Genomic DNA, 27798 nt, shown 5'->3' on the forward strand with positions numbered 1-27798 from the left:
CCTCTGGGTCACAGCTACCGAAGAACTCTGCTGCCTGCTTGAGCTCTGGTAATCTTGGCTGGGTTTCTGGTTTAATTTGGAGACAGCCTGCTGCAGCTCTGCACAGTAAATGCACTATTAAGCAGTTAATTATTTCTCTATAATACTAGCTTTTATCTTTAATACAACAGTTTTACTGTCTCTGATAATTACACGGTCTCAGATAACTCTCTTAAATCTAATGAGGCATGACAAGCTGTGTTCAACAAGGCACCACACCATTAACTTCTTACCTCTTACTTGTCATCTTATCATGCTGAATTACTGTATTTCTAGCCTGAGTGGCTGTGGATACATAACGTGTCACTTCTCATTAAGACAATAATGAAAATCGTCCCCGGTGCTCTCGTGGCCGGGCTAGTGGTCAGCTGGCTGGTCCGGTGGCCTGCAGACCCCTCCAACAGCTTCTGTGCAGCATCATGCTCTTTGCCCCATGAGCTGAGCAAGCTCGTTAGGTTGGCTTTAAATACTTCTGGCTGCTCAAGCAGCTTGGTTGGTCCATGGGTCTCTTGCTTGTGGGTGGGTGAAATGCAAATGACCCTTTGAAGGGCATCAGAGATGATAGACCTCGTTTGTGCTGATGGAAGTCATTGCTGCAGGGATATCTTGTGGTGGGATTCAGCTGGATAAGGGGGGGGGGGGAAAGGCTTTGTTTTGGGTTTTTTTTTTTTCTGGATGGGGTAGGGGACAGATTGCTGCAGCAATGCCTGGTGTACCTTGACATGACTGCTGCTTCATTACTCTTTAATGGCAATAGCGGATCGGGTCATTGGAGTGCTGGTTTTCTGTGGATTTGAGAGTGGCACCAAAAACCCTTCATGTGCCTGGCTGCAGTCCTGGGGTTGGGGGGACTGTCTTTTCATACACCACCTTGCCAGTAAAAGTACAACGTTGTACTTCTGAAATGTCGAGCCTTCTTCTGGCAAGGAAGTTTCTGCATCCTTCCAGGATGGACCAGGAAAGCATTTCCCAGGGGAATAAGCCCAGGCTGTCCTTTGGGGCAGATGGTAGAGCTCCAGCCTTTACTGAGCCTGCCGCTGACTCTGCTCTTGCAGGTGGGATTGCTTCTGGTTCGAGGAGCCTGTATGAGTTGTGCTGTCAAAGCTGTGTGTTTCCCCACTGAGCAGGGGAGGAAAAAGCCTTGGTTCAGGTTATAACCTGAGTCATTCGGACTCCCTGTGGGTATTCTATGGGATGCCCATGGAACCAGCTACCATGGTGTGCCTGGGTTAGCTCAGTCCCTGGCTCTAAAAGGGCAGTTTTTACCTGGACAGAAGCTGTTACTTCTCCGCAGTTTCATTAACTAAAAGACTAAGCCCCAGGTGGAGTGTAAATCTGGGAAAAGAGCTGGATACTGAGTTGTGTTTAAAATTTGTGCTGGCCTTATCAGCAATGTCAGTGATCCAAAAAGGACCAGAGGAGTTGCCTGCGCCCTGTTCCTCGCACAGGCAGGAAGGAAACTCATGTCTGTAACAGCGCAGCTCCTTAGCCCACTGGAGAGCAGGCAGAAGCATGGACCTTGAATACTGTGTTCAGTTTTGGGCCCCTCACTACAAGACGGACATTGCGTTGCTGGAACATGTCCAGAGGAGAGCAACAAAGCTGGTGAGGGGTCTGGAGCCCAGGTCCGATGGGGAGTGGCTGAGGGACCTGGGAGTGTTCAGCTTGAAGAAGAGGAGGCTGAGGGGAGACCTTATCACTCCCTACAACTGCCTGAGAGGAGGGTGTAGTGAGGTGGGTGTTGGTCTCTTCTCCCAGGTAACGGGCAATGGGATGAGGGGAGATGGCCTCAAGTTGTGCCAGGGAAGGTTTAGGTTGGACATTGGGAAAAATTTCTTCCCCAAAAGGGTTGTCAAGCGCTGGAAGGGGCTCTCTGACAAACTAACTGGGACCCTTTGAGATGCTTCTGTGATGCTCAGACCCCGCTCTGAGCAACCTAGGTAAAAATCCAACTTGCTGTTATCTCCAGGTAATAACTAGAAAAAGCTCTGAGCAGCAACGGCAATAGATGGCGCCGGAGGGTTCCTTAGAGGAGGAGAGACCTGAATGGTTGCGAGGAGCAAACTCATCTACAGCCAGGGGGACTTCATTTAAAGAATCATAGAATAGTTTGGGTTGGAAGGGACCTTTAGAGCTCATCTAGTCCAACCCCCCTGCAGTGAGCAGGGACATCTTCAACCAGAGCAGGTTGCTCAGAGCCCCATCCAACCTGGCCTTGAATGGGGCTCAGACTACTGCTCCACAGTGGTAGCCAGTGGGCATGCAAAATGTTTTGCAATGCAATAAGGGTTTAATACTAGTTGGCACAAGCTTGGGGCCATGCCAGCTCTCAGGGGTTCGGGGCTTGGCACCGGTACCTTTATGCTGGAGATGTGTGCAAGGTCTTGCTTCCTTGAAGGTCCTCTGGTCCTGTTAGCTGTGAGGTTGGAGGTGGCTTTATTGCACTGCTGTGGCTCAAAAGCTTAACGGCCCCTTGGGCCATATCATTTCACTGTTGCTACCATAATTTCAATTTGCCTGGAAGACTTACCAGAGCTGGTAGGTAGTGGTGGACTCTCCCTAGCTTCCCTTGGGTCACCTCTCATCGCATGAAACAGCTGCTGCTGAAGGATGCCAGAGGCATGCACCTACCTCCCAAACACCTCCGCTGTTCATCCTGCTGACCTGTGGGTGCTTGTGCTGCCTCCAGTCACTTTGGAGCTGGGTCCTTTAGCTTTGCTCAGCTTTAGACTGGAAAATGCTGAGGGTCCTCCAGCTTTTTTTGACTACTTTTGCATTGAAGATCAGCATAGATCTTCATATACCCATTCATACCCACATGTATGAGTTCAGCTCTGCTGGCTAACATAACCTCTCTAATTTTCTTTGCAGTAAAACGATTTAAGGAACCAAAGGAAGAGAGGCGGCCCTGGAGGATATGGTGAGATTTTTAATTTGGAGCTTGAAAAGGCCATGTATCTGTAATATTATTTTCCTCTTACACCAACAGTCTTCTAGGCCCTCTGAATATCCTGCTTGGTATTTAGTCATTAAATTAAATGCTCTGCTGCTGCTTCCCAGGGAAACTCCATAAAGTAGCTGGTGCTCCCTAGAAGTCAAATTCCCTGCCTAGCTCCTCCAGAAAAGCTTGTTTTTACTATAGATGACTGAACTGAGAGGTTATGGTCCTCTCCAGTTGTCTGGCATACCTGCACATGGGCTGTCTCCCAGGCAGGGTCAAGTTTTGTTCATAAATTCGATTAATCACTTTGGTGTCCCCTGACTCAGCTCAGGCATAGACCAGGCAACGCGTTTGGCTGTGTGTTGATGTAAGGTAGCTGGGCGTTGCTGTTGGCTTCGGACACCTCTACAAAGCATCTCTGTATTGTAGGATTTACTGGCTGCCAAGAGGTGGGCGTATGGGTGGGCTCAGCATACGGATGGACGGGCTGGCTTGGCAGCACAGAGCCAAATGATTTCATTAGCGATGAAAAACCTGTTGGTCTTCTCAGTTTGGTTCTTCCTCTAAAATAATTTGGGAATTCACTGTGTTCAGTGTTGGGCCCCTCCCTCCAAGAAGGACGTTGTGTTGCTGGAGCGTGTCCAGAGAAGGGCAATGGAGCTGGTGAGGGGTCTGGAGCCCAAGGCCGATGGGGAGCGGCTGGGGGCACTGGGGGTGTTCAGCCTGGAGAATAGGAGGCTGGGGGGAGCCCCTCAACTGCCTGAGAGGAGGGTGTAGTGAGGTGGGTGTTGGTCTCTTCTCCCAGGTAACGGGTGATGGGATGAGGGAAAATGGCCTCAAGTTGTGCCAGTGAAGGTTTAGGTTGGACATTGGGAAAAATTCCTTCCCCAAAAGGGTTATCAGGCACTTAGGGGAACGGCTGGACTTGATGATCTTAAAGGTCTTTACCAACCTAAACGATTCTATGATTCTATAAGATTCGTAAGTAGCTGAACACCTTTGCTGTGCCTGCTGCTGGTTGGAGAAACTGAGGCCTGGCTGGGCACTGGAGGGTGAACTGCCCTTCGCTGCAGGCTGAATCTCAGCAGCAAGTGTTAGCTGTGGAGCCGCAAGACTGAGCTGCAACATGCTGAACTGTTGTCTTTTTTTTTTTCATATTTGGAGTCAGCTAAACTGTCCATTTTCACCATGTACAACTTCTTGCGCATCAGGAATGCATCTTGGGAGGAAAGTAGATCCATGCAGGACCTTCACTTTGGTGACTGCTGGGCTGCTGGTGCTCCAGGGCACGGATCCTTACACCACCTTTTCTTTCTCCAGGTTTTACGATACCTCCAAGCAAGCAATAGGTGCCCTTTTCATCCACTTTGCCAATGTTTTTCTGTCGGATCTCACTGAAGAGGACCCTTGCTCTCTGTAAGTATGCAAGGTGCTTGAATTCACATCCCCCATCTGTAAAAGGAGGAAGCAAGCCTGTTGGAAAATGTCATATACGGTAGAAACTGATCCTTTTAAAGTACTAGGTGGGGATAAACCATGCTGAGCTTGTTTTCAGGGTCTGGTTGGTCTCCTGGTCTTTGAGGTCTCCTGGTCTGATAGAGATGAAGCGGCAGGACTGATTTTTTCTGAGGACAAAAAGTACCTTGAAATATACTGGCAAAATCTGCATTAAATAACGTAGTGGTGCCCCATGCAGTTGCAACCATTAAATGTGCTGCTTGCCTGCACACCAGGCTCTGCAGTTTGGCTGGCCTCGGAGCAATATTGGGAATGCTTTCCTAACTGGGGGGGTGAAGGCCTTCATCCAGTGTTAGGACTTTTTTTTTTTTTTTTTTTTGGATATTCAGTGGCACCTACCACATGTAGTCCTGTCTGGGGGCTTTCTAAGCCAGACTTCAAACTTAATGGAGAAGTGCCACCTTTACCTCAGACCAGCCACTTTGCAGCTACAAATTTAGTTTCAGGAGTAACTTTATCCTGTTTTGAGAAGCTCCTCTAAGCTTTAAAATGCTGCTGAAAACCTTCTGGCCTGTCTCCTTTTTATTCAATCATCATGTTTTGGGTTGGAAGGGACCCCTAGAGGTCACCCAGTCCAACCCCCCTGCAGCAAGCAGTGACACCTTTAACCAGATCAGGTTGCTCGCAGCCCCGTCCAACCTGGCCTGGAATGTTTCCAGGGATGGGGCCGCCACCACCTCTCTGGGCAACCCCTGCCAGGGTTTCACCACCCTCATTGTAAAGAATTTCTTCCTTATATTCCTTAATATATTGAGTGCTGCGCCTTGGCATGTGTCTTTAAACAGACATGAGTTTGGGGCTAAATATAACCTCTAATGTGATTCATCGTTGGTTTTTAAACAGATGCTGTTTTTAAAATAAACCATTTTGTGCTTAATGCTGTGCTCTTCAGGGTTTGTTTTTTTTTTTTCTTAATGCGTGCTTCACATTCTCCTGTGCTGCCTGACTTGTCACCCTGAACCAGGCAGCTTAAAACTCTAAAGCTCTGTCTCTGGGCTTTGAGGCTTGTAAGCTGCCTGTCCTGCCCAGTATAAACCACTAGAGTCCCATGTTTGTGTCCGACTACTCTGGCTTCAGCAGCTGGAAACTGTAGTAAGTTAGTCTGAGCCTTTGGAGGTAGAAAAACTTAATGTCATGTTTTCAAAATGGATATCAAAACCAGATTGATGTTTTCAGGTTCTTTATTCAGAGGCAGCATCAAGTTCTGGAAAAGGAAATGTTCGTTCCTGTAGCTCTGTGCTTGGTATTTTCTTCATGCTGTAGAAATCTGGCCTGACCTAGCAGGAATTATTCCAGTAACAGAAAACTGGCTAGAAAACATTAGTCTGAGTGATATTTTTTTTTTTTTTTTTGTCTCTGGAGTTCATTAAAATACCAAGCCCTGGATTAGGGCTTGGACCCTGCAATCCCCAGAAGGTCCCTGCAGGTCTCCTGCCTCTGGCACTCTGTCCAGCAAGGCTTAAATATCCAAAGCTGCAGAGCAAACCCATCAGGCCCAAATCTCCTGGTGGGGATGGGTTCAGCTCCTTAATCTGCAGTGGGGACCCTGAACCAGAGGATTTTGGGGACCCCAGGATGCCACTTGTTGAGCCAGGGCTTGTTGCCTCTCCCAAGACTTTCTGCATCTCTGCTCATAGGAGCCTCTTGCAGCTGCTCAGTAAAATGGACTTTTTGCCTCTTCTGCTGCACAGTTTTGCAGAGCAGCTGTGGTGTCCAAGAAGCTTCCAGTCTCTTGTATGAAATTCCAACAAATATTTGGTTCCATTTCCCTGAAACGTGGGATTTCATCCTAATAAGAACAAAAGATGCTGCAAATGGAAAGCCTCCTTTTTGGGGGTGACTCTTAAGCAAGGCTAGCCCAGGAGTATTTAATGCTGTATCTATAAATGAGCAATGCCAGAGAGCTGATGGAGCCTGCTCCCTTCTCTGCTGAACGGGCTTTTAAACTAAGAAATTGCTGGTAAGGCTGTAGGTAAATCCAATAAAAGAGAAAGGAAGTGAGCTTGGACTTTTAAGTAGGGATTTTTGAAATGTTGGGGGAGTGGGGTACAGATTCCCTTAATGAAACAAGAGATTTTGAATATGACTTAAGAACACAACCGAAACATGAATTTTCCTCTGCTCTTAGCTACCTTATTAATTTCCTCCTTGATGCCACGCTGGGAATGCTGCTGATCTGGCTTGGTGTGAAAGTTGTCTCCTGGGTCGTGCAGCGTCAGAAGTACACGTACCTGGTCTTCGGAGAATACGGTAGGTGTCAACCATGCTGCGCGAAGGTGGCTTGTAGGAAAAAAGGCAGGAACTACAGCCTGGGGGGATAAAACACATGAGCAGCCTGCTTCTGTTCCCCCTTCTCCCAGGAGCTCACAGTGCTTGGCGTGTTAAATGCTGGGACATCACCAGGTTGCAGGTAACTCTGCCTCCTGCCTCGCCGAGCACCCTTGGGCACAGCAGGTTGGGGATGAAAGGCTGAACGTTTCCTTGGGTGGATTTATATCCCAGGAGATGTGTACGATAAACTAAGGTGTTTGGGAATGGTGGTGGTGATTTTTTTTTTTGTGGGATTCTTTTGGTGTTTTTTCCTAGCTTCTCAATTGAAAACATGGAGTTCTTCTTGCGTTTGCCTTGAGCTGTAGTAGGCATCAGCAGGACACAGCGTGGCCCCCAAACTGAGTTCTCAAATGACTCGTGGGGGTTTGTGGGTGATTTTTTTTTTCTTTTTACCAGCTGATTTCTAAAAAAAAAAAAAGTTAAGTATGCTTTGAGATGGAGAAAAAGGTTCAGAAAAGCTTTTCTCAGCCAGCCCCACTAGAGGGTAGTACTTCTCTTCAGAAAGAGTGGAGCCAGCTTCTGGGAGAACAGCGCTTTTCTGTTGCTGCAGGAAAGGGAAAAAATTAGCCTTTTTGCCTATTTTTAAGTTGTGTCTAATATAAAGATGAATTCAGTCTTTCGAAAATACATCCTATTCGTACCAATCGCTCTCCCACCTTTAAGACCTTAATCATTAAGTCTGTTCTGAAGGTAGTCTCATTCCTCTGTATTTTTAGTAGCTGGGCTAATAACTGAGGCAGAACTTAGACCAAACTGGGATTCGTGCAGCGGTCCCGCTGACTCGGGAGCTCTTCCTTGGGATCACGTTCAGAGTGTGTAAATGGGTCATGGCACAGGATGAAGGCAAGGGCTGGGTTGGTGAGAAAAGAGAAGCAGCTACAGAGTTGGAATGAGATGACAACAGATGGGTTGAAATGATGGGACGTGGCAGGGCTGGCTCTCATCAAACCTGAGAGTGGCTTTAAAGGTTGCAGTGGTTTCCGGAGCAGGTTCAGCATCCTGACAGCATGCATTTGGTGGGGACTATTCTCCCACACCCCCCCCATGGCTCTTTCTCAGAGCTAAAGAGCCAAGCACAGAGTGCTAAAGCCATTCAGGTGAAACAGCAGAGGGAATCCAGATGTTCTTGGTTCAGGGACTGGCATTTTTCCCCTCCTGAGCAGCAAGGACTTGAAGTCCAACCACAGCCATCCCAGGACACAACTTCATGCGCCACGTCTGCAGTTGAGCAGAAGCAAGGAAATGTTGACATGCATTGACAGCTTGCTTTAACCTTGTAGAGCAGTAATGAACTTCTGTTGAGCTGTCGCTGGCCCCTCATGAAGGCTGGCTTAGACCACAGAAACAGCTCACTCCTCTGACGAAATCTTGCTTTCATTAATAAAAAAAAGTTTCTGCTGTTGCTTGAATTTAGCTCTTGAATGGGGGATTAAGTATCTCCTCCACTGAGCACTGCTCTTGGTGCAGGTCTCTGGCCAGCGTGACCACGATGGAAAGTTAGGAAGGAGTCAAGTGGCATGTCCCATGCAATCGTGCTGCAGGGCTAGGGCAGCAAAACACTGCTACCCTCATCTCAGGGGTTAAGTAACTTCCAGAACAGTTTGGAAGGTGCTAGTAAACTTTTGTACGATTTGGTATAGGCTCCAGAAAAATGATTCATTTTCTGGTCTAATTGCTGTACCAGACATCATGTTTCTTTCGTCAATTCTCCTGAGGAGCAAAAGCATCTCTTGCAATCCTGCAGAGGAGGAAGGGCAGGAAAGCACCGAATCCACGTTGCAGACAGTGGTGAGTGCTGTTGCTCCAACCATCAGGAAAGAACGGTTGCGTCTCTGTCCAGTATAGCCAGTACCCATCTACCTGCATCGTCATCGAGGGGTGGGGAGGGTGGAATCTGTTGCAACTGCTTCCTTTCTGACCCTCCAGCTCTTGGTTACATCCCTGCAACTGATGCAAACCACTGCAGTTATGCGTTGGTTTGGGCTCCAGCGGTCCCTTCTCCTCTACTGTTGGTACGCCCCTCTCCACAGCCCCGGGTGGTTCTCCCTGTGTGACTGCAATAGCTGAGTGAATGGAGAAGTAAGGAAAGGGGAAGGGAAGGCACCTAAATCTGTGCTGCTATTTCAAGCATCCAGCTGTCCAGAACAGTTTAAAAAAATCAATTACTTCCATATTTAAAAAAAAAAAAGGAGACGCCCGTTCTGAGATCAGCCTCTCTTTGTGTCTAAGCTCTTGGCCAAAACCTGCTGCAGCCAGGAATGACCTGATTTTTAGCTAGTAGAGAGTCCTATACGCTTATGTTCCTCGGTATTTGCCCAACAGCTCTCTATTACTCTTTGGACTGCATCTGAGCACAGGAAACAGCATTTTTAAAAGGCTGTTGTCTCTTCTGCAGATGCTCGGCTCCTAAGATCAAAGATTGGAGGGGTTTATTCTTCATCTTGGTTCAAGTAGACTTTGGAGAATGATGGTTGCCTTACACATCCTCAAAGCTAACAAACTCCACGAATGCGCTGTGCACCATTGCTCTAGCAGGGTAGCAGCAGGCCGTGTCTATAGGTGCTCTCCCCCATAGGGGACTTCTGCAGGGAGGAGAGCAGAGTTTAAGCTGCAGAGGATGTGGATACCTAAGGTCTTGGAGGTGCTGCTGGGTCTGTTCAGGCTGAGTAGGGGAAATGGTGGCTGGAGTCGGAGCGTGAAGGTGAATCCTGGTTCAGCTTTCTGCTGCTCCAGCCCTCTTCTCCTTCCCCCTTTCCCATGGCAGTAAGCAGCTCCCTACAGGGAACCTGGATGGGCTGCAGTGTCCTGGCATTATAGTTGTGTGTAATAACTCTAAAGTATTACTTTAGAAATGCTGGAGTATTTCTTTTAGGTCAGCAAATGCTATGAATTTGCATTGAGAGATCGTTTCTGCGACGTGCAAGCAAAATGCTGAAGAGGAGCATTAAGAAAAGATGGGGAGGTGAAGAGGGTGTTCTTGCTTGAAAATACCTCTCTGATGCCCATCTGGATGCTGACTAGTGGGTGACTGGTTGCAGTCACTGACTAGTCTAAACGTGATGCTTTGTGCTCATTCACTGGCTGGAAATGGAAAGGCATGTTGCTGGGAGGCCTTTAAAGTCTGTTTAGTGGCCTGTTGAACTCTGCTGGTCAAATTTAGTTATAGGAGCATATGTTCTGTGCCAGCTGCTGAGTTTAACTGAGGACCTGTGTAGGCTGCTTTTTGGCCCCGTTGTGATGTTGTGCAAAATTTCCATAACAAATATTCCCACATCCTGAAGCAGCCAAGGGAGCTGGCTGCTAATGCTTGAGGAAATACGGCTGAAAATAGCTCTAACCTGAGGGGCTGTCCTGTCGTCAGCACGCTTGGCCTTTCTACCTCCAGGACCGAGGAGAAAAAGTAAGGAGAGGACTGAGGATCATCCTCAAATGGTGAAGTGTGCCTTCAGGGGCCCTGCTCTGAGCAGGGCTGCAAACCTTTGAACCCTCCTGGACCTGGCTGATAGCAGCGGTGTTTACCCCAAGGCAATAGCAGCATCTCCAGGGACCGAAGACCCAGGGCAGTGGTGCCACTCTGCAAACCAGGGTCTGATCCCAGCTGTGCACTCACTTTTCGTTCAGGTGCAGAACATGCCAGAGAGGGCCCGGGATGTCCACTAGACCCATCTGGCTGCTCTGCTCGCCAGAGAGGGCCTGGGATGTCCACTAGACCCATCTGGCTGCTCTGCTGTGTCAGGTCCCAATCTCTGAAAACCTGTTCTTGCCCTCAAAGTGAGCACTTCTGTGCAATTCAGATGCTTTACTGCTCTGTACTTGGCGCTGATAATTAGATCCCTTGGTTTTGGAAGTACCATTGGAGTATCTTTTCAGAGGTTTTCGTTCACTTTTTCTATCCCTACCATGTCGCCTAGTAGGACTTTCAGTGCTTTCAAATATTTGCTTTTCCTCAACCCCCCTGGACCCTCCACTTTGGCTGTGGTTAAGCTTTTTCCTACCTGCTCAGTGCACACACGGTCCCCAAAAGACTGTAAATAAAGCTGTCTGGCAGTAACACGTGGGCTGTGCTGACAGCTTAGTACATTAGACAGCCTGGATTAAAACTAATCCTGTTGTGTGGTAACAACCCAAATACCTCAAGCAGCGCTGCTTTTGCTCTGCGAGCAGTTGGGCTCCCACGCACAAGTGGAATATGTGAGACGTGTTTGCGTGAGGTTGCTGCAGGCACCAGTGCTCCTGGGTCTGCACCAAGGAAGCTTTGCTGATGGTGGGGAGCACCAGCAACGCTGCCAGAGGAGGACAGTCTAAAATGCAGTGTGTGCATCCTTCGGGGTGAAGGTGAAAGAGGGATATTTATTTCTGTCAGGGTGGGAGATGGCTGTAAGAAGGTTTGAGCAAAGGGTGTTCGTCGAGCTAAAAGGAGAGGTTGGTGGTAGAGTCAATATGTAGAGCTGGGATGCCCTGGGTTACCTTCCAGCCAGGACTGGGGACAAGAAAGCGGAACTGTTCAAAGGGTGCATGATACATGCAATCTCCCAAGAGCTGTGGTGTGGAGGCTGCAATGATTCTTTGGACTGGTTCCCCACTCTCCTACAAGGAAAGAGAAGCTCTGAACACAGGAACGAGGAGGGCATGGGTTTGTTTTTTCTTTTTTAAGCCTCCAGGTAGCAGATTGGGTTTTGTTGGCTGGCAATATTGTGTGGCAGAAACAGTCTTGTAGGCGCTCACCTAGATTTATGTAATGGAAATGCTTCATGTAAGAAGAATCCTCTCCCATCCATGGAGCAAGGCACTTCTGGACAGCACTTGATCCATTAAAGACATTAAGTTGCATCTGAGGATGCCTCTGATCATCTCACTATAGGCAGCCAGCACCTAAATGAGGTGTCTGGTTAGCTGGGATCGGCTCAAGTTTTCCAACCTTGCTTCCTAACTGTGAAAGGAGGAGATGTGGCCAATCTGTCTTATGGGCTTGTACACGGACCACACAAAAGGCTTCCTCTTCCCTGATGAGATGCCAGTAGATGGTGACACATACGTTACTGGCATTAGCCGGAGTTAGATGAATTTAGTGGTGAGGTGGATTTGGATGACAGACACTCTGAGGTGGATTAATGGTCCTCGGATGAGTTCAAACTTGCTGAGGTACGGACCAGCCAGCTGAGCTCCTTGGTGAAAAGAAAACGAGCCACTATCTATTTATAGCTGAAGTTGTCCTTGCAGCCCTTTGGGCCATGCTGCTGTTTCATTTTCATCTTTGTCCTAAGTTATTTTGATATAGAGCAGCCTTCAGTCCTTGGGGGACCAAGATGCATTGAAAAGTAACTGTGGTGGCACCCTCTGATCTTCCCATCAGGGGTGGAAATTAAGTTCTGTCTAATTCTGTGCTCCAGGATGGATTCCTGTACAGAAACATCTCATCCCATAGTCTGAAAACAAAGCTCAGAATGGAAAAGGAGGAGGAAGAGGTTGCAAAAGAGTAGTGATTTTGAGCTGCTTAAGGTGATGGAGCAGACAGCCAGATCTGGCTTCTGCATAGGTCTGTGGGTCTCTTTCCATATCCTTCCACTGTCTATCCTGGGCATATAAGAAGTGCTGATGTCCCTCAAACTGTGGAGGAGATTTGCAGCATCTTCTGTAGGTGGTGCAGAAAAGACCAGGGTGAGAAATATGAATATTTGAAGCTGAATGCTGTGATGGAGGGACCTTTGACAAGGTGGGATGTGGTGGGTAGTGAGGGGTGCAGGTCTGTCCTGCTTGGTGTAGTGCAGGCTTGCTGTACCACTTGCACATGCCCTGTACACTTAGCCATGAGGCTGGCCTAACTGGGACAGACCCCTGGACTTGGAGAGCTGGGCTTCCCTAGGTGGGATCCTACAGTAAACAGTAAAAACTGACAAAGGGAGAAAAGGTTTTTCTTTTCCAAAGGTTGTCACACCTCAAGAAAACTCAAGAGCAATGTGGTAGCTTTCTTATGAACTCAAAATGAAGGGACTATTTTTTGACTGAGGAGCTGTTAACCCTGGAGGCATGGGCAAGTCCATGCTGAGGGTGGGTTAAGCAGCAGGTTGTCTTTTCTAGTGTCTGTGTATCAGCCTGGCTAGCCAAAACCTGGCTAGGCCTGTCTAGTGCACAGTATATAAAACTAAGAACCATAGCCCACTGTTTGTGATGATGAAAGGCAGTGACCGCGTGTCCCCAAAAGGGTGGTGGGGGCAGGTGTTTAGGAGAGAGCTCAAACTTGCTGCTGCTTTTTGGGCAAGCTGAGATGACTAGGGGGAAACGTTCCGCAAGTGCAGCGTAGAAGGATGCTGCTTGCAAAGGACGCCTTGTGAAGGATGCTGTGGCTGTTCGTCCCCCGATGGATATGTTTGTTTTCCTGGTTTGTTTGTACTCGGAGCTCTGATGGGTGATGGTAACCTGGGGGTTTGTAGGAGAACTGGTCAGTCGTGGGGTATGGGGCAAAAAGCCCCACTGAACCTAACCTGTGCCAAAGACAACCAGGCACCCGAGTCTATCGGGAGAGGCTGTCTGTGCTTCAGGAGGATCAAAGCCTCTCTGACACCCGCCTGTAATTGCCTGCTGCCTGTAACACTGCTCCAGTCTCCTCCATGGACCACCCATTAAGCTGCTGCCTGCCAGGGAGCGGAGACGTGCGCTTTGTGAAATCCTCTGTGGGCTCTGCTGGTTGCACTCGCACGTAACCTTCCTGGCTCCCTCTTCCTTCCCCCCCATCCCCTCCGTGCAGTTGCCTGCCGGTCTGGTGCTCTCTGCTTGCCGTCCTCCCAGCTTGGCAGCCTCTCTGCACCCCTGGACTCCCAGTCCCTCCCTCTCCCGTCCTTTGCTTCCTTCTCGATCCCGGCTCGAGCAATTAAAAAGCTGGGATGCAAGGTGATAGCTCCAAGGTCTCTGGCATGGAGGCACTGGCTGGGTGCCTCTCCTTCTTAGCTGTAGCTTTGCAAGGAGGCAAATGTCTCAGTACGTCGCTAGCAAATGACAGAATAAGGACAAATGCACATGCAAACCTGTTTTGCCCTTGCTGGGAAGCAGATCCCCCCCACCTAGAGCTGGGCTTGGTGCTCCTACTAAAATCCTGGTATGAGCTGCTGGTCTCTGTGGCCAGAGGTTTGCACAGTGTTTTGGATAAATGTGGTTTAGCAAACTGCTGGTGTGGTCTTCCCCTGCCACCTCTCAACAGTGTCATGCTGAGAAAAGTGGGGCAGAGCTCCCAGCCTGCTGCCATCAGACAGCGTGTCGAGCATCTGCATCTCAGGATGGGTCGGTTTCTCTTGCACAGATGCAATTCCAAATTCTGGACCGATTATGCTGGAAGTGAGTGTTGCCAGGGGTTATCTTTATATTCCAGTGGTAAGAGGAAACGCTGCAGCTTTCCTAAGCCAGACACTGTAGCTCAGTTTTGCAGACCTGAGATATTCTGGTGAGCCTGGGAAGATGATAACCAGCTGGCAGGGTGCTTACAGAGGGCTGAAGCCAGCACATGTAATAGATATGGTGCCATTATCGTTGTTAACAATACAAATATGCTTTTACTTATTACTTGGTGAGTACCCCATTGGAAACATTCATATTTAATTATCATTGATTCTTTTTGAGTGAATTGGTCTAAAACCTGGGGTGATGGAGCCCCTGGCTCTTGCTCAGGTGGCGAGTATCACATAATCAGCTGTTCACCTCGTCAGCAAAAAAAAATAATTCTGTTTAGGACTGAAAATTTATGCTGCTTTTACTGAAAATGGTGACCAGGAATTTTCAGACTATTGCTGGCAACTGGGTGCGTGAGGCTCATCCGGGAGCAAATTGCAGATGATGTCTTTAATGATATTAATTTTTTTTATAGAGGAGTGTGCAGGGTACTTGACTGGTCCTTGTAGAGGGGAGGGTCAGTCGAGCAGTATCTTGTCTTGGATTGCTATTGGGATTAGCTTTAATTGAGAAGGGGTTATTAGTCGTCTTCTGGTCAAAATGCTCCAGGAATTTGTGAGCTACTCCTACAAGGGTAGCAAAGAAGGGCAAACCAAATGACTGATGCCCCAAAGCAACACATGCTTGTAAGGAACCCTTTGAGTAGGATGCTGAGATTTCTGAGCTTTCAGGCTTTCCCTATATAAAGGATTTTAGTGCTCTGTGCTTTGAGGAGATGGGATACTTGCCCACTTGCACAAGCAGGGCTTCCTCCCCTCGAATCCCTGTATCCATCCAGATCAAAGTAGCCCAGCACTGTGGGGAGGATACTGGCAATGCCCATCAGTGGCTGGTGGAGAGGGAAAACATGGAGCCTCTCCAAGGCTGTGTATCCTTAACTCCAAGTGGAGGACAACATGGTTGTTATCCAAACCAAGATGCATAAAAGTTGATCCAGTCTCCTTAGAGTTACCAGGAACAGCTTTTCCATTAAGCACTTGTGATACTACTGGGCTGTGGCTCTTGGGAGCCCAGGGGTGTCTGCAAGTGCTGGGGTTGATGGATAAACACAGGGAGTTTCGGGTCTTCGGGCAGAGCCAGAGCTGTGCATCTCCCCTTTTGCAGAAGCTGCCTGCCTGCCTTGTAGCACACTTGCAGGACTTCTGCTCCAGCAAAGCTGTTGATCTAGAAAGGATGGGCAATGGGGGAGGAGATGCAAAGCAAGAAAGGTTTTGGTGGTGGGTTTCTCCTCTTGGTGGATTTTGGAGGCAGGTTGGTGGAACGGAGAGCAGGACAGGAGGCAGATAAATACACATAGTGTTAGAATCTGCAGGCTAGGCAGGTAGGGCTTTTTGAGTTGTGTCTGAAACTTGTTAGTTGCTTGCCCTTCGGATTAACCAGAGGTCTGCTTAATTGCCATCTCCATTTCAGAATCAGCCCTAAAAGGAGTAAAAAAAGAGAAGCAGCTTGTAGAACCAAAAGGCCGGTGGTAGTGGTGTATGTCATTTATTGCCAGGCAGAGCTCTCTTGCTTAATTTTGATGCCGAATTTAATTCAAAACCACAACTGCAGTACAGAAGGCAAATAGCCGCCCTGATAAAGGGAGTCCACGCAAATGGAAGTGGGCTGCGGGGTTTTTTTGCCTTTCTGTGCTTATTTCTCTACATCAGTTTGCAAAGATGCAAAATGAGCTGCAACTAGTAAGGGATGCCAAGTCTGCTACATTTTCTGTAATACAAGTCAGATTTACTTTCTCTTTTAACTAGAAAGATTTGAGCTTAGATCTTGGTGTGTTTTGACCTTCAACGGAGTAAATCCGCCCAGCAGGGACCCCAGACCTTTCTACCCCTGGCATGTGCTCCTACAGCTACAGATAGAAAATCTCTCAACTAATTTTTCAGTCTGCTACTGAGTATTCATCTCGCTGCAAAACTTGCAATATGGAAGAGCTTTCCTGTCCCTCTAATCAGCTCAGGGATCAAGCACAAGGCAAATTTTCTGCAAGGCTGTCTCCTCCTGTCCTCTGTCTCAGATCTAATATGCTGTTTTCCCAGGTGACCCTCCACAAGCTGCTGCCTGGATTGGCCAGTGTATCCTCTACTTGCTGATAATGGTTTTTGAGAAGACTGTGATTAGCCTCGTCCTGCTTATCCCTGGCTGGACGAAGGTAAGCTCCCGAGCTGTATTTTTCTAGCCACGGCTGTTGTGGCTTGTTCCTTGTCAGCTTTGCCTTATTAGTGGTCCCCATCATCGTAGGTCTTTAATCCTTATGAGTTGTTGACATGTCTCTGTAATCATTAGCTATTACTTAAGTCTGGGGAAACATGGCTTTCATAACAGTTTGGCTGTTGGCACGTTCTCCTGCTGGTCAAAAGCTAGTGGAATAAGATGCTGCTTTAACTTTATTTTCCATCCTTGGAAGGATAAAATGGGCTGGGCTGGCAGCTGAGCTACTTCAGTTCTGCCAGAGGATTTCTACATTATCTCATCAAGTCAGTTCATGTTGGTGATTTCGTGATCCCATGCCTAAGCTAGGGGGACTCTTAGAGGTTAATTTGGAAAGAGCTACGTATGAGTAAGAACAGTCGCATCCTTTCCTCCCCCCCCCAACTGCTTCTGTGTGGCAGCTCCTGTTGCTCGTGAGGTTCCCTTTTAAAAAATAAAAATAATAATCCTGTGGCAGTTGTAGCCACATACCTGGTAGCAGGTAGGTGTGGTGGTTATAAAAAACAATTCTGGGTATTATAAGAACCAGTTCTCCAGTATTGAGTGCATTGGGATGTAGTGCCTAGTACCTCAGAGGCTGATGTGACTTGACTGAGGAGTTATTTACAGCAATCTGGGAGCACTTATCTGTTCCTGTTAAGGGCTGGTCCTTCTCAGTAGCCTACAGTGCTGACTTGGACACGAACATGTTCAGCAGCACGCACTGCTAGATCCAGAGATGCTGCAGGACTCCTCTCCACGCTTGTCACGCGTGGCTGGTGTCCTTATTTTGCAGCTAGGCTCCAAGGAGCAAAGTTCCACCAGTTGTCAGGGGTAGTTAAACTGGAAGCCTAGCAGTACTTTTCTCTTGATGTGTACGAAATCCTGTGTTTGGTAGCTGGGCTATAGGAATAGGCCATGTAGTGTTTCTAAGAGCTGGGCTAGAGCAAAGGCTGCAGAGCCCTGACTAGGAGACTGCTGGTGTAAGAAGGCAAACAGTTTGCAGCAAAGATCTTGCAGCAGAGCTGTTCAAATAATGCTTTCTCCTCTGCAGCTTCAGCAGATCCTCCTGGGTTACATCCCAAACCCCCAGCTGGAGCTCGTCCTGGTCATGCTTGTTGTGCCTTTTATTGTCAATGTAAGTGATGCCTCTGCAAGCGCTGGGTGGGGTGGTTTGGAAATTATGGTCCCCCTCAATGGGGAGAGTGTACAGGAACTGGCTTGGGGCAGCCTTGAGTAATTGAAGTGGCTGGGACAGGGTGGAGGGGAGTGGAAATAAATATATTTGTTGTCATGAATATGCAAATATGTCACTTACTGCCCTGCCATGATCTCTGTTCCTAATTCCTGCTCCCTTATCCAAGCTGCTGGGTGGCTGACTCTTTGAAGAAAGCTGGGGCTCATTAGCTGAGGGTTGCATCTTGGCAGCAAGCTACAGGCACGGGGGGATGCCTCAAAACCCTTTAAATTCCTATAGGATGGCTTGTCAGTGGTGACCTTTGGCAGCCTGCCCACTAGACATTTGGCTAGGTTGGGTTACAGCAAGGCATTCAGGTTAACCCAGAACTATTGATCTTCTCAAAACTAGTTTGGCAAAACCTCTTGAAAGCTCAGCTGCTTCCTGGTTCCCCTGCTTCTGGGTAATCCTTGACCTGCTGCTCAGTTCCTGCTAAGATGGGAAGTGAGAACAAGGTGTTAACCTTCAGATGCCCCCTGCACAAGGAGGGATTTGAACTTTTTTTTTTTTTTTTTTCAACTCATGCCTTGAGCATTGCAATGGATGCAGCACTGGCAAAGGTGGGTTTGCCTACCTCTGCTACCAGCCTCTCTCTGTCACCCCAGGCTGCGTTTCCTTCTTTGAAAGCAAAGTTGTATCTGGTTGTCAGAGAACTGACCAGGGTCTGGTGCAGGTAGAGCAGATGAACTTTGGATGGAGCTTAGTTCAATGGTTATTTCCCAGTAGTAACTTGCCCTATTGTGGTCTTTTTTCCTCTGGGTCTTCAACAACTATGGAATCAATAGGTTTTATATAAGAAAGGACCTCAGGAATTTGACTCATCCCCTGGGGCACACTTGATGGAGGGTTAATTTAGATATTAAATTAGGTTGATCAAGGCTGGAGATCTGGAGAAACCAAAAGGAGAAGAAAGAGCTGTGACTGAATGACTTCGTATTTTGTTGTCTGCGATCTATTCATGTAACTTCTTTCTCCCCAAGGCCATTATGTTCTGGGTTGTGGACAGCTTGATCATGAGGAAATATAAGCAGAAGGACACCCTGGACATCAATGGATCCATAGAAACTCCTCGGGCGAGGGGGACTGAGGAATCTCAGGTAAGACCAAGGGTGTCCTATGTTTGAGACCAAACTGCAAGCTGACAGTATGGTCTGTGTGCTTTACCACAGCCATCCAACGTATCACAGAATCGCAAGGGTTGGAAGGGACCTCGGGAGATCATCTAGTCCAACCCCCCTGCTAGAGCAGGCTCTCCTAGAGCATTCTACACAGGACTTCATCCAGGCAGGCTTTGAATATCTCCAGAGAAGGAGACTCCACAGTCCCCCTGGGCAGCCTGTTCCAGTGCTCCGTCACCCTTAGAGTAAAGAAGTTTTTCCTCATATTCAACTGGAACCTCTTATGTTTCAGTTTGCACCCATTGCCCCTTGTCCTGTCGCTGGACACCACTGCAAACAGACTGCTTCCATCCTTGTGACTTCCGCCCTTAAGATATTTGTACGTGTTGATAAGGTCCCCTCTCAGTCTTCTCTTCTCCAGGCTGAACAAGCCCAACTCTCTCAGCCTTTCCTCGTAGGGGAGGTGCTCCAGTCCCTTTATCATCCTAGTTGCCCTCCTCTGGACTCTTTCTAGGAGTTCCTCATCTTTCTTGAACTGGGGAGCCCAGTACCATCACATTGCCTAGACCCAAGGTGATGCTTCATGAATGCAGATGGTGACCCTGCTAATTCAAACTGACTTTCCATGCTTGTAGCTGAGGTCAACAGAGGGATGTTTCCTGGCAGGATCTGGCCCTGTCTAACAAAGTGTGACATCACAGCACAAAGTGTTGCTGAAATACTGCCCTAAATGATGACAGTACCTTGTGGGGTATGCGCTAGCTTTTGCAGGAACCTCTGTGGGCTTGTTGCAGTGATGGGCTGAAGCTGGTGGGTACCTCTGCACCATCTCTCTCAACTTTCCCATTTTTAATTGTAATTAACCTTGTCTTAGAAGAGCTTGCTTTCCTTATTGTAATTGGTAGCATCCTTTTTTTTAAAGGACAAGGCCTAGCTGGCAATCCTGGGTTTTGCAATGTTTGGTGGTTTTTTTTTTTTTTTTTTAGCCAGATGATGGTCCCTCATCTGTAGGAAGCTCTATTTTGTGTAGTCTGAGCCTGACACTTAAAAGTTATTGGGGGGTGGGGGTGGAAATGCTCCAGTCTCAGCAGACTTTGTTCTTGCTAATGAGGTGTGGTTTGCTGGGCAGGTGCTGTCTGTGCTTCTCATCGGCTGAGCCCACAACCTGAGTCACTGGGTTGCATTCCCTTCCTTCCCCTGGCACCCAGACCTGGTTTCAAAGTGCTCTGTGTACGACTGCCTGATATCCTGCAGTTCGCTGGCGAGACTAGCTGAGATAAGAGAGCTTCTGGCAGTCGCGGGCTGGCTCCGGGAGTAGCTTCTGCTGAGGGATTTGGGATGAATAGAAATAGCTTTTGCTCTCTGAGACATCTTTTTATAAAGAGTAACTCTGCTCGTATGATGACGGGTGGGGTGGCCAACTACTGGTGGTGTTGCAACGCACACGGAGGTAATGGTGTTTAACAGTGTGCTTGGCAGTCTGCACGGCAGCCGTGGCTGTGGGGGAAGCGGGCGCCGCTCGTGAGGATGCGGCATCGGAGGAATCTTCCCTCTGGTGGGGGGGGGACAGGCAGATGTGAGCAGCTGTTGAGACAAGTGAGTCACTGCTCCTGGCCCTGCCTCCGGATAAACAGTTGTAGCTCGGCCAGGTCACTTAGAAACATGCGGACAGTGTGCCCCAGGGGGTTCCCCGAGTGGGGGGGGGGGTGTGAGGGCGTCCTTGAGAAATCTTTTATTGTTTTGGAGAGAGGAGGGATGAGAGGCCTGAGCTGGGCTGTACCAGTGTGTCTTAATACTTGTGCATTGAAGCTCAGAATTCATACCTAGGACACAAAGGTGGATTAACTCTGAGCATGAACGCCTCCCTGGTTGAGGCACAGTCCCAGTTTCTCAGTGGCGATTGATGTTTGAGAGTGGTACTTCCATCCTGCAGAAAGACCTGGATAGGCTGGAAGAGTGGGCTAACAAGAATCTTATGAAGTTCAACACGGACAAGCGTAAGGTCTTTCACATGGGAAAACACAATCCAGGAGTGCAGCACAGCCTGGGATCCACCCAGTTGGAGAGCAGCTCTGTGGGAAGGGACCTGGGGGTCCTGGTGGGCAAGAAGCTCCACAGGAGTGAGCAGTGTGCTGCTGTGGCCAAGAAGGCCAACGGGATGCTGGGTTGCATTGACAAGGGCATCACCAGCAGAGATAAAGTCATCCCACTTGACTCAGCACTTGTCAGGCCACACCTGGAATCCTGTGTACAGTTCTGGTCCCCACTGTACAAAAAAGCTGTGGACAGGCTGGAGGGGGTCCAGAGAAGGGCCACCAAGATGATCCAAGGCCTGGGAAGCCTGGTGTATGAGGATAGGCTGGGAGAGCTGGGTTTGTTCAGCCTTGAGCAAAGGAGGCTTAGAGGGGAAACACTGAAGTGTTTTGTGGCCTCTAGTTCAGTTTTGAATAATCCGAAGAGAAGGTCTCTGTAAATCTTCAGAAGCTAAGAAAGGCTCTTCTGGGAGCTCAACTAGACAGGTTGCTTCAAGCAATGGAAACTGGACTCCCACAGCCTGACTCCTGTTGTCAAAGGCGGCTTCCATCTTCCAAGTGCTTGACTCTTTTTCTCAGACAAATTTTTGCTGAGACCATCAATATGCAGGTCATCTGTCCGTCTTGAAACCCTCTGATCCATCCACTCCATGCAGTGTAGCTACTGAGGGGGCTGGTTTGTACCTGGAGCAGTCTATGGGGGCTGCCTCCTTTCTGCTCAGATGTGTTCCTGTGCCTCTGGCCCAAAAAATAGTTTGGGCAGAGAAGGTGGGTAATGAGGAAATACAGAAGTGAAGGACGTGCTTTTCCAACTCTTTCTTGGCACTGGGCCTTGAGGTATAGCCATAGGCTCCTGTTCAATATGTCATCTTTTTGTGCTATGAGTTAGACTGTGTTAGCTGGCTGGGCCTTACAGCTGGACTGGTTGAAATTTAGGCTTGAACACATAAAATGAGGGTTTCTTAGGCTCATTGCTACTAATAACCTGTTCAAGTGGGGGAACTTCTTCCCTCCCTGCTCTCCCACAGAGAGGGAGGGCGGCTGAGAAGCGTCTCTGTGCAGGGCAGAGCTGGCTGAGGCTAATGTGTCCCGCAGTTTATCAGGGTTCATCAGGGCTGTCTAGCAGCAGGCGCCAACAGCTCCCCATCATGCTGCCTTCTTGAATTTCAACCCTCTGCCTATCTTGCCCATAGTGTCATTATTTTCACTTGAACTAGCAGTTTGTGTTTAGAAAAGGAAAGGGAGAGAGGAAGGAGAATGGAAGGGGCGGGCTGGAGTTAACCTGTTAAAAACCCACACTCAGTATTTTCTGTAGGGAGTAACAGGAAGACTCAGCTTTGTCCTTGGCTTGGTAGACCAGCTGGGTAGCAAGAAGAAACCCAGCAACCAGCAATCCTGCCTTTGGTGATGCTTGCTGACTCCATGGCTGCAGTGTAGACCAAAGAACTGGCGGTCTCTTGTGGGCTTTAAGGCTCTTCTGGGGAGCCACAGATGTGATGATGGGCTCTTGCTTGTAATGGAGCAACTGCTGAACTTTTTTATGCTGAAACACTGAAAGGGACAAACTCAGTCTTATGGTGGGAAGAATTTCACCATACCTTCCAAGTCAGGCTTAGAGCTTTCTGTTGTTTCAGGCTTGTGCCCTGCCTTGGTAAACCTTCACGCAGGCTTTTTTTGCCCTCTTGTGGGATGGAAAGAGAACTCTCAAGAGTACCAGTCTGAATCCAGTGTTCAGGCCGGGGAAATACATTCATCTGCGTGGCCCTTATTTCTGCTTTGTATGTGTCCTGTCCTTGACCTGAGTCTTTTTTCCCTTGCCCTTGCAAGTGCCAATAAACACTGATCTTATCAGTGATTTCTTTGTTTCCTCCGCTCAGGAAAACAACTCTGTTTCAATAATGTTTTATTTGATCTTTTTTTGAACTTGTTTCTTGTCTTGTTTTGGGTTTTTTCCCCCCCCAAGGGTAGTGTGTGAGTTTCTGCTCCTTTTCTGAGGGCTTACATTTTCAGAGACGAGCCTCGAAGCAAAACTTGGTCTAGTAACAGTGGTATTTGTGAGAGCTGTTAGGGTGAAACTAGCCTCTAGTTTAAGGTTGGGAGGAAAGCTAATAGCTCATATACTCCATGGGGACCTGCCTTTGGTCAGCGTGGAGTTCAGCACCTATCCCAGTTCCCTTCACAGGGAGCTGTGACTTTTGGCAAACCCCTAGACTGAAGATGCTGATGAATGCCAATACCTATGCTGCTTGGTTTTAAGTATTGAAGAATACTCCAAGAGTGAGTTTGATTTGCTGCTTGCTTAATTTAGCTGATCTTTAAATAGCTTAAGCTCAAGATGAAGTGAGGTGCCTGGTCCTTATGGGGAAGCCAAACGAAGGTGGGTGTAGAGGTGCCTCTGGAAGAAGACTCTCCCACCTGTCAGCTCTACTGGCTCATGGGAACTTATCTAAGCTTGGTTGCAGGAGGACAATGGGATGGTTCCTACCTCTACACCAAGCTGGTGGTGCTTTAGGCAAACAGGTTTCCACCGGCTAGCAGGGAAGTGGCCCCAGAGCTGCTTTGTTTTACAACCTGTGTAAACCAGTTCTGATCTGTCCGTGCAATCTCTTTCTCTGCCACTGAGATGGCTTGGTTACCTGGAGGGTCTGCTTGGATGGAGTACCAAACCAGTAGACAGCCTCCTCCCCGAGACGGGAGGTGTTGGCAGAGCGCACGGGCAGCCCTGTTTCGGTAGCGTGACCCATGTTGTTTTGCAAGCTTCTGGCCTCCTGGTGTGGGGAGGAATGCATGAGGTATTTGAGGACTGCTGAGTGAGACAGTAGCACATTGTCCCAGGACTGGGAAACTGTGGTCTGTTCCCAGCTGTGCCACCGACCTGCTGTGATCCTGACCTGGATGCATCTGCAGGGGAAGCGCCTTGTCCAAGTTGTGCTGAAAACTCCCAAACTGGAGTTTGGCTTGAAAACCACATCTGAGGGTATGTCCCATGACTGTCATAGCGATGAGGCGCCGTCTTGTGATGAAGCCCCCTGAGGAATGGTAGGAAGGTTACTGGGGGATTGTTGGCTTGAGCAGCTTCGTACAAGTTGTGTGGTGGGCAGGTGGCAGCCTGAATGGGTCTGGGTGCACAACGCTTAGTGCCTGCTCAGTCAGCCATGCTTGGCTGCAACGGGATTTGAGTTTGCAGCTGAAACCCACTGGAACTACCAGTTCATTAGGTCCCAAAACCAGCCTGTTGCAGCCTGTCAGAGTTCAGTGAGTTTATAATGCTGTGTGTGACTAATTATCCGCCCATTTTTTCAGGTTCAATGGCATTACAATATTAATATGATAAACAGAGGAAATCTTCACTTGGAAGAGATGGAAGCTTTCCAGTATGTGTCTTGAACCAAAAAAAAAATTCCTTGAGACCAATGGGGGGGACACAAGAGAGCTTAATCTGATCGACTGCTATCCTTTGAGTGTCTGATGTGCTGCTGTGAAGATAACAACATCAGATGGAGGGGCTGGAGTGTGCATGAGGGTGGGGAGGAAATCTTCCCCTGCGGCTCCTTCTACTCCTTTGAAGTCATTGACTCATTGCAGTTTGTTTTTCCTGTTTAGTTGTGTTGTTGCTGTGGTGACTTGGCCCCATGGTGCTGCCTAAGTGTTAACAAGTGGAGGGCATGTTAATTCACAGCTGTTCCTGGAGATAGCCATGGATAAGACAAATTTCCCCCATGCTCCTGGTTTTGCCCAAGCTCCAGGACTGGCCAAGGTGTTGGGGACGCTCTACGGGTGAACGCGCTTGGCTGAAAGCCCATGCACTATCCCTTGTGACTTTGAGCTGGAAGGCTGCTGTGAGCCCGGCACAGGGAGGCTTCACAGTGCATTGGTTCAGTCTTTGGACCAAAGTGGGGTCAGATGGGGCTGAGGCTTGGGTGGGAGGTCTGCACTACCTTGCTGGAGAAAGCTGTGTTTGTGGGGGTGGTGGTGGTGGTACCTGCCCCTTGTCCCTGCATCAGCCATGAACTAACGATGCTATTTGGGTTCTGTGGTGGGCAAGCGGAGGAGGGGGAAAGGGCTGCTGGCATTGCTCATCCAGGGAAATAAAACTGGAGGCCCTTGACTCTGCTGTTAGGTTTGTGCCCCTCTGTAGAGTTGGGGGCTGAGGTGCCAAGGTCCCGGCCAGGCTTCTGATTTGGAAGACTAGTGTTTACCAGAAATCATATAATCACAGAATGTTTTGGGTTGGAAGGGACCCCTAGAGGTCACCCAGTCCAACCCCCCTGCAGGAGCAGGGACACCGCTAACCACATCAGGTTGCTCACAGCCCCGTCCAACCTGGCGTGGAATGTTCCCAGGGATGGGGCCTCCCCTACTTCTCCGGGCAACCCATTCCAGTGTTTTACCACCCTCATTGTAAAGAATTTCTTCCTTAGATCCAGTCTAAACCTACCCTGGTTTAGTTTAAAACCATCACCCCTTGTCCTGTCACAGCTCGCCCTACTAAAAAGATTGTCCCCATCTTTCCTATAGGCCCCCTTTAGGTACTGAAATGCCACAATCAGGTCTCCCGGCGGCCTTCTCTTCTCCAGGCTGAACAAGCCCAAATCTCTCAGCCTGTCCTCAATCCCATGGTTTGACTGAGATCCTGAGTACTGCTGGGCATGACACAAGCTGTAGCGCAAGCGTTGACTGTGCTTCAGCTGTGCTTGGAGGTAGCTGCTGTCAGGGGTAATGACAGTAGGGCTTCTCTTGCCCAAAGCTGGGTGTTTGAGGTGAGGAGAAGGGGTAGGATGGGGTTGAGCAAGCTGTCAGGCCATATTTCCCATGCAAGCTGCTCGTCCATCCAGGCTGCTGGCTGGCATTGGGTTTCAGCTCTTCTGCAGGTAGTGCAGCCATAGCCTGAGTAAAATCTGGCCTTTTTCCTCTTCCAGATGATGTGGCTGGAGGATGCCCCACGAGTGGCTCCGTCTGCATCGCTCCAGGCTGGTGGCAGCCAGTTAGCTCAAAACAGCCTGTTGGTAGCTTCAAGTCTGAAGTTAGCTACTGAGAGCGTAGGTGTTCCTGGAGGCAACGTGCAGCCTTTTGATCATGCAGCAAAGCTGTGGGCTTTCTTACCTGTGGAGGTACCGGTGAGAGGGGTCAGTACTCCCACAATTCAGACTGAGCCAGGAGCTGCTGTGCCAGGTAGAAATAAGATGTCACCAGGCTAGGACACCACTCCTGTGCTTGCTGGCCATGGCTGAAGTTAACCCCACAGCTCTGGTCACTCTGCTGGCTGAGCTCTGGAGCTAGCAAGCAGCTGGGGGCCTGGGAAAAGGTCTACATTTGGTACAGCTGTTTACAAAATATCCAGTTTTTGACATCTCCACCTAGGCTGCAGCCTGGCCTAAACATGTGTGTCTGTGGGAGTCCTGTCCCATGGTGAACAGAGCTTTTAGCTGCCTGTTTTGCTCTCTGGGGGGGGTGCGGTTGGGACACCAGATTGTCCCTGTGTCTGTGCCCAAATCTGTTTGACTGCTGTTAGAGAGATGGTCAAGGTGACCTTGAGACCTTTCCCATCTGCCAGAGAGGATTAGATCTTGCAGAAGACCCCTCTAGGGGTGCTTGATCCCTTCAGCAAGCAGTATCAAGAAGAGCTGAGAACTGTCACTCCATCAGCATCCATCTCTTCTCCCTTCTAGGTGTTACTCTCTCCAGACATGGATTTTGATCAGTCTGAAAGTGACCAGGATGTTTCGGGACTCCAGGGAATGAACCACAAGATGAAGCAGCCCAGCTATCAAGTGGTCATCTGACAACGCCGAGACAAGGGAGGTGGAGGAAGGGAGGTAGCACTGTGATCCTTGAGCTGGCCGAGGAAGGGCAGGGTGGGCAATGCTGGTTGATCCCTATGGATCTGCAGAGATCCTTTTGCCTGCCTCATCTAGGCCTATCCTTCTGCAGTTGTCTCTTTGGGGTGGTATCTGTGCATGCTCTACAGGCTTGAGCAGTATCTGCTTTACCTGTCTGACCCTAACCTGTACACATGCAGGCACGTTGAGGTTATGGGTATGGATATGTACGTCCCCTGGCTGGCCAGCTGGGTGTAACTTTTTGTCAGGGCTAGAGACTGAAATGGAAAGATTGTCTGGTTTGGTTTTTTTATAGAAAAAAGAATCTATCCTGTACTACCTGAACTATGACACTTTTATATGCACAATACTCAAAAGAATTGGTTAGCAATATGTATTTAAATGTCTTGAATTGGGAAGATTGTCTCAGTGGATCTGATGCTTTTTACTGTTTTATGAGGAATGCAATAAATAGTTGACCTAAAACTGCTTCATAAATTAAATGCCTCCGTGTGCTTAATGTTTTGCAAAACCCTAACGCTGTAAAGGGGAGGAAGGGGATCTGTTGAAATCTTTCCCAACCGGTTCCTCACAGGGCAGGTTGTCTTTCTGCAGCAGGGCTGTCCTAGTAAACCTACAGAAGACGAGCTGAGCCACAGTGCTCAGCTTCTGTAGATGGGGGTTGTATGAGCCACTTGAGTGCAAAGACTCGATGTTGCAGTATCAGCCTGTGCTGGACTCCAGACTGGAACAGACTCAGAGATTGGTCCTAATTGCCACCTTACAAGTGTTTACGAGGAACTAGAAGTTGACTACTTCCCTTTTTACCTAGTTCAATAAACATACAAAATCTCTGCAGGACCCGATTCAAAAACTAGATCTGAAGAGTCAACTGAAGCCCCTTTAACCAGCCCTTGGGGTAAGAGCATGGCCTCAGGTAGGACCACTGCAGGAGAAGACCCCTGGGTCATCCCAGAAGACCCCTGGGTCTTCCCAGATCTAGAGGCACCTTTTGCTCCAAGTGTGAGGTGCAGGGCTTTGCCCTTGCTCTCTTGTTAACATAATGTATTCATTTAGAAACGCACAAAAATACAAAATGCTTTGCAGCTCTCCAGGGGAGCGTGTAGAGCAGCTGGGT

The 27798-nt window shown here is 48.7% G+C and overlaps 1 protein-coding gene across 1 annotated transcript; it reads left to right on the forward strand.

The window, feature by feature from the left end:
* The first annotated feature begins 619 nt into the window (after positions 1–619).
* Positions 620–26624, forward strand: LOC104134821 (store-operated calcium entry regulator STIMATE). Its single transcript, XM_035903873.1, is given in 11 exon segments — positions 620–650; positions 2911–2959; positions 4301–4396; positions 6627–6748; positions 16303–16415; positions 17508–17591; positions 18671–18787; positions 25761–25820; positions 25823–25872; positions 25874–25958; positions 26511–26624. Coding segments are annotated over 11 exon segments (921 nt in total).
* Positions 26625–27798: the final 1174 nt, after the last annotated feature.

This window comes from Egretta garzetta, unplaced genomic scaffold (assembly GCF_000687185.1).
Source record: "Egretta garzetta isolate BGI_Z169 unplaced genomic scaffold, ASM68718v1 scaffold260, whole genome shotgun sequence".
NCBI lineage: Eukaryota > Metazoa > Chordata > Aves > Pelecaniformes > Ardeidae > Egretta > Egretta garzetta.